Below are 7188 nucleotides of genomic sequence, written 5' to 3'. Positions count from 1 at the left end.
TGGGACACACTCCCAAGCTTGTGCCACTTCACCACTTGATGAAACATCTCCTCTGTCTGGAACTGCCAAGTTTCTCACTCAGAGAGCTCCAAACCAAATGTCTAAGTTAGAGTTAATTGTCCTCAAAGTAATTATAGAGGCAACAGAGAGAAGCAAGGGACTCCAGCTGGTGACACAGCCTACTTTTAGTCTAATAGGAGCGAGATTAATCACAGGCTGAACACGCCCATTCCTTCCTACAGGACAGAAAGGAAGCCTGGGGAGACTAGCTGACATCTGGATGTCCTGTCCTGGGTGGACACCTGACATTAGATGAGATGACTCCTTCCAAACACCTGGTGGAAATTTGCACTCCCAAGAGTCTTTCTTGCCCACATGGCAGGAGTCAGTATTCTGACCACTGGCAAAAGGGCAGTTTATTTCTTCTAAAGGAACACAAATGAGTTTGTTAAGATATGAAAACATGGTCAGAGCTTTTTGCTTCTGCTGCCCTCCTCTGAACCTCTGCATTAGGGTCTTCCTAGTCCTGTTTCTCCCTCTTTCCAAACATTATGTTCAATGTTTGGTAACATTGGACATGTTACCAAACACTGGACATGAACATGTTCCCCAGCACAGTGCTGAGGCATTAACCTGTTAATAGCTGTAACCCAGTCATTAAGCAGGAGCAACTTGCTGTCTGCACATCCATCTCTTAATGAGCGCTGTTCCTCTTCTCCTCACCTGATTTTCAAAGATGCAGCCCTACCCACAGCAGTGAGAGCCAGCCATTGAACTTCATGCCTGAGGGATTTGCCTCGGCATCCCAAAGCCTGAGCAGCAGAAGAAAATACCTGTTGTTTTAAGCCTCTGAAGTAAACAGTCATCACTTGCACGTGGCATGGTGTTGTCTGAGTGAAATACAGGGTGAAAGGTAGTTCATGCTTTAGGTAATTCCATGGCAAATCACTTAGAGACTTTTAAACTAGAGTGACAGTCTGCTTTTGGGGTCCTGTTGCAGCAGACAAACCTCGCTGTAACCTCTCCTTTGCTTTGCAGTAACGCTCCTACAATTGCTCTGCAGAAGGCTCCCTGCAGCTGTCCTGTCAGATTTCTTAGAGACTCCTGTATTCTGCCTGAAAGATTGTGACAAAGTGCGCTGCATCCGGACTGTCCCAGACAGAGGAAACGCGTTTCCAGCCGCTCTGGCCACACAACTGAGACCAGACCAGAATTGCAAACCTGAGCAGATCAGAAGGCTCTCCTCTTCTGTGTCAGCAGACCACTGCAGACAGGCCTGTCCATTATAGTGTGAGTAGATGGCCTTCTAAATACTGGCCTAAACCATGGAACAGCCATCAAAATGCTGCTTTTGGCAACCTATGCTCTTGCAGGTAAAATCCTGCTTCATCTGACTATCCCAGAAATCAAGAGGGACCTCACTGCTCTGTGCAGGAGAAGTCCTGCTGCCTGCTCCGTTCTCTCCTGTTGCCCCCACCATGATGTTGAGAGGAGAGATCCTCCTTTATTAATCAAGGTTTTTTAAGCAGAGTTTGAGAGTGTGTCCTTGGACTACAAGCTGGCACACTGTAATCAGAGTTGAGATCCTCAAGCAATACCCTTCTGAAAATCTAGGCCTTGTTATCAGAAACTTAAAAAAAAAAAAAAGGCTGAAAAACATGATTCCTGACACTAGGCAAATTCATGGCAGTCACCTACGCCATCTAACCAGAAGGTGAAATATATCTAAGTAGTGCAAGAATGTTTCAGACAGACAGGATGTTCCCCAGAAGTCTTCAGGCTCTATTGGGATTTTATTAGGTTTCCTGAAAAAAGGAGAGAGGCTTTCTGGGAAATGAACTAGCAGTTCTAAGTCCCAAGCTTCACATGTCTCCAAGCTGATGCTCACTTTCCAGCTTCTGTCCTGCTCCCTCATACATTGGGGAAGTGATGGCAACGATCTCCTTTTCCAGCACATCCATTTGAGCCGCAATGTCTGACACAGTGTTTTTCACAGCATTCAGCTGCAGCTTCAGTTCATTGTAATCCTCTTGGAAGGATCTGTTCACGTCATAGAGATTGTGGCAGCTCTGTTTCTCCCCAGGAGGATGGCTCATTTTCAGGAAGGTGTGGAGGAGCTCACGTAAGTCCTGGAGAATCCTGAGGATTTCAAGCTCTCCCGGCGTACTTGGGACAGACTCACTCTTATTCTGAGTTGGAGTAGTGCTCTTCCTTTTCCCTTCATGTTTCTGCTGGGGGACTGGGCCAGGGTTACCCTTTTCCACAGCTGCAATGGTGTCAATGTTCTTCTGAAGATCATAGCAGGGATCTTGGCTCTCTTCATGGACTGTGATGGCTTTTTGGCCTTTCCAGGTGACAGGGAGTGCTTTATTCTCCTGCTGGAAATCCGCAAAGATTTTATTCCTTTCCTGGACTGCCTGGAGAGCTTTGTTGCCCAGGCTGAGCTGAAAGCCTGTGCTCCTCTCTTGGAAGGGAGCAAATGGCTTATTTTTGCTCTTGAGGCTTCGCTGAATAGCATCAGTGTAAATTACCTGGACAGATTTGTTCTGTGACTGGAGATATTGTAGGGCCTTGTTTTCTTCCCAGAGCATCCTGTTTTTGATCCAGAGGACTTGGTTTTCCTGCCAGAGTGCTCTGTTCTCCTCCCAGATGCTCCACTCATTCTGTGCCTTCTTGCTGAAGAGTTTTTGGTGTGAAGGGAAGGGTGGCTGGCAGCAGATGTCACTCACCCCCTTCCCATCAATAAAGACAAACATCCCAGCCCTTGGCTCCACCCCAGGGGTGATGCAGTCTGTCCCAGGCTCTGTGTGCTGCATGCCCTGGCCCTTCTTCAGCAAGCTGAGGAGGACTGCAGGAAAGAGCTTCTTCCAGGGCTTCTACAAGAGGCCACTGACCACTGCCCAGCAGCAGGTGACACAGCGGGGCTGGGGAAGCTCAGTTAGGACTAAAAGAACAGGGAACACAAATACATAGATTTACTGCCAAAATCCCAAATCAGAATTAAACTACATCGATGACAGGACAAGCAAATAAATCGGTCCTCCCAGTTAACCATGTTACCCCTTTGATGCTGAAAGGTAAGGAATCCACCAGATACCTTGTTGATAGAAGCTGAGAAAATTTGCATTGGTAGATAAAGCAGCTCTATGGCAGCACTAAAAGCTTTCTTATAAAAACCTGCACTTCCCCTTTATCTCTCCCTTTATTTTTACAGACCCGTAAGGGAGCAAAATGCAAGATATTTTCTGCTTCAGAATAGCCTGCTCCCAAATGACTGATGCACAAACACATTAAAAATTGTTATGAAGCTCAAACAAACTTTTCAAAATAAGACATTTTTAAAGGTTCATAGAAAAAAATCTGGCCTTGAGAGCAGGTTTTTCTTGCTAATGCTGAGTAGCCTGTGTTAACAGGATGCCCCAAAAATGCAGCGACAGTTTTGCTTTTTGATCTTAAAATCCACAATATGCACAAACCAAAGCTTTGGACATCAGAGCTTTGTGTGGTTTTTTGACAAGCTCCCATCACCACAGTCCAAAAACTGTCACAACCCATAGATAATTCTCCATCTTTCATTCTCATTTCTCCCATCACTCTTACTCTTTATATCCTTTGATAGCTCTGTCATTTTTCTTGCATTCTAGCCCTGCAATAGTGATTGCTTATCTTTTTCCTGCAGTCCATCTGCCTTTTTTTCACATCATCAGAAAACTCATCTCTAAAATCCATACTGCAGGGCCAAACCTCTAATGTTTCTCATTTCAGACACAGAAACCTCAGACTTATCTGCTGAACACTCTCCCCTCCTTTCCTCTACCCAAAATATTGCAGCTTAAATCACCTCCTAACCATGAGAGAACTGGGGCAAATTCAGATTTCAGTCTTTTACATGATGGGAAAAAAAATAACAACCAACCAGACAATGAAAAATTGTTTTGTGACAAAGAAAAGCTTGTTTGCTGCAGCTTAACCAAAAATATATGTATGTGACTTTTATGATGAAGTTATTTGATCTGAGGTTGAACTATTTTTTATAACCAAATTGTTGGAATTCTCAGGGTTTCTGCGCACAGTTCCTAGCAGCACAAATGTGCCTTTTTCTAGGTTAAATAAATAAATAAATAAATAAAGTTACTGGTCAAATTTCACTCAGGTGTATTTCTCTCCCCCTGCTGAGGTCTCCCAGCTTCCCTGCTGTCCCTTGGAAAGCCCAGTTCTGCCTTTCTGTCTGCGAGGAGAGTTTTACCTTCGTGAATCTTGCCCTCATCTCTCTATCCCAAGCATTAAGCAGAGGGTGACCACCACACAGGAGCCCTCACAGCCTCCAGCTCTGCCATCACAGTGTGTACCCCCTGTCCTATTGCTGCACTCTCATTTTCAAAACCTGCTGCTCTCCCCTTTCCCTGTCATTTCCACCAAACAGCCCTGCAAGTTCAGACTCATCCAAGTTACTTCTTAGAGCCAACATCCAGAGATGCATCCTGCACCCTCTTCCCAAGCTTGTCCAACCACTCATAAAATTACTGCTTCATGTAAAATCCCAAATTCCTGCATTTAGGAGAGGGCTATTGCAATATAGGTCTGTTTGCACTAACATTTGATTTTATTGCAACCTGTTTACTGTCTGAATTTCAGGGCTGTCTTCCACATCATCTGCCACTTTATCTCATGTCACACTTGTGTTTTCATAGCATCGTTCTTCTGCTAAAAAGGTATTTCCCAAAAACTCTGGTTTGAACTTTTTTTTTCCACTTACACTATGTCCAGAGCCATGCATTGCTCCCTCCCTTACACCCCTTCCCCTGCAGCCTTTCCAACACATCCCATTCCATTGAGGAGCCCAGTCCCATTTTTATCCCCAGAAGCCCCAAAATGGGGGCCTGGTGAGGGGTGAAGGGGCAGAAGGCAAACCAGCCACGGAGGGAGCAGACCCCTGATTACCCAGGGAAGATGCAGAACACATGCAGCAACAGAAGCCCAGACCCACGTGCCTACCATGGACAAGCAGCTACAGTTCTTAAAGTCACTCACAGAGAAAGTGTTTAGATTGCACATTTTCAGGATAAACAGAAATGTATAGTATATACGACTTGGAAGGACATTACCTGGGGGACAATTAAACTTGACAGTGGCTCTGTCAGCTCTTTTGCACCGCCAGGGAGACGCTGACCCACGCTTTCGGGAGATGCTTCAAGATCTCACTGCCTCCCATTTAATTTTTCCCCCCATCTCTGAATAATCCCAGGAAGTGCTGGGCAGCTGTGGGGAAGCCACACCAAACCAAGAGAGGCTGGGCAGTCTGGGAGCACACCATTACAGACCCAGCAATGCTCACCTTCTCAGCGTGGCCAGCGGTGCTCCTTCCCTCTCCCCAGAGCCGAGCTGGGTTCCTGGGGTGTCCAGAGGAGGTGGGGTGCACGGCAGGGGACAGGGGACTGAGGCTGGTGTGAGCACTGGCAGGGACTGACCCAGAACAGCCACCTGCCCCCGACCCTCCAGGGCCCGGCAGCCCCTGCACACCCTCCTTGCACAGCTCCCTTCGGCTCTCCTTCCGCGCTGTCCTCGCAAGATCGGCTTTGACTTCTCCAGCCTCGTTCTTCTGGGCTGTTTCTCATGGAAATGACCTTTCTGCTAGCTCGGCTCCCATGCCCTTTCCTGAACCCAGACTTCCCGACCTCCCTTTGATGCTCGTAACTGAGAACAGTTTGGACAGATTCTTTCTCCATCACACCCTCTTAAAACAAATTTTGGTTTTATTCTGAAGCTTCAAATTCTGTTTGTAGCTGAACTGATACTGTTCAAAATCACTTCCTTGTATGCACTGTGAGAGTTGAAGTTATTTTCTGAGGGCAGTGTGAAGTTCTTCTTTGACTATAAGTTTAAGAGCAGACTATAGCTGAGTGTTAGTAAGAAGAAAATAGAATATAGAAGGCATTCACTCAGGCGGGTTTAGATATTTTTTATATCAGCCATTTCTTCCACATCTTTACATTTCTAATTAAGTCTTTCTTATTTGCTGCATCTTTCAGAAGTGGATTTTTTTTTTCCTAATCAAGATTCTTGAATAACAAATACAGCATTTCATTTATTTTTCTGTGAAAACTACCAAGTTGACATCACCCTCAAGGTGACTGCTATTGCTTTAGGAACTTGGAGGTATAGTTCAGCTTTGGTGTTATATGAAAATTGTAAACTCTGGTATAAAATCCTTCTCCATAATTGCTCCCTTGCTTATATTTAATCTTAGATGACAAAAATACATCACAGGTTACTATGGCAACTCCCCAGGGAGTATCCTTCTTTATTTGAGCTCTGGGATCCTGTACAGGAAAACAGAAAAATGTCCTCAAAAGAGAAAATATTTTAGCATGGGCTGTTTGTGCTTGGCCTGCCATCAGATGGGAATTTAAGGGTGCTACTCAGTGCAGACAATTTTCAGGAGGGGTGACTGAAATGTCCAGTCTGAACTTCTGCAGAACTGTGACTGTGGACTCTGAAAGTGACCTTTGATGAACATTTTAAGTCCTAAGAGCTCTTAAGCAGCTGCTTAATCGAGAACCATGGAGAACTAACTTTATAGCGAGTATATCTTTGCTTTTCTCATGCAGTATTTTCCTTTAAGTTTTGTAAAGTTCTTCTGCCAAGTCAATTTCTACTGAAAATTCTGAATTCAAATGCCAATACATTTGGATCGAATTTAATGAATATCATCAGATGTGTTTATGCACACATCAGAATTGGAAATACTGCAAGAGTCCACAGCAGAATTTTTTATAGCAGCTACACTGATTTCTGAGTGGGACTCTCAAAAGGACTGAGATGCCATTCACAAGATTACAAAGGCAGAAATAATGCTGAGTGTGTTCCATTCCCTGCCAAGAGACAAGTAACCATGCTCTGTAAGAAGGGTTTGAACTAACTTAGCAGCTGAGTGTTTTGTCCACAGCTTCAAACCACTCAATTTCTCAAAGATGTTTCACTGTACAAAGAATTAAATATTATTTGGAACCAAAGCCTTTTTTCTCCTTCCTACCTGCACACCTTATGCCAAGCTGCTCAGCTGACTTTGCTGTCCTTCTTCTTGGAGGTTGTCTGCTTCTCGAAAGGATCCAGTGAGGAGTGTGTGATCCTAGACATACTCACATAATATTCTCCATGCTGCGTGCGGGGGTGCAAGAGGTCACCATC

General features: G+C 44.9%; 1 protein-coding gene across 1 annotated transcript; it reads right to left on the bottom strand.

The window, feature by feature from the left end:
• Positions 1–1862: 1862 nt before the first annotated feature.
• Positions 1863–2816, bottom strand: CBY2 (chibby family member 2; the record flags this gene model as incomplete). Its single annotated transcript, XM_084226755.1, has 1 exon — positions 1863–2816. One exon carries the CDS (start codon positions 2814–2816, stop codon positions 1863–1865), a length of 954 nt encoding a protein of 317 aa, XP_084082881.1.
• Positions 2817–7188: the final 4372 nt, after the last annotated feature.

Source organism: Fringilla coelebs, assembly GCF_963513975.1.
Source record: "Fringilla coelebs genome assembly, chromosome: 2".
Classification (NCBI taxonomy): domain Eukaryota; kingdom Metazoa; phylum Chordata; class Aves; order Passeriformes; family Fringillidae; genus Fringilla; species Fringilla coelebs.
Note: the sequence above shows the minus strand (reverse complement) of the source record. Positions and strands in the feature narration are given on the sequence as shown.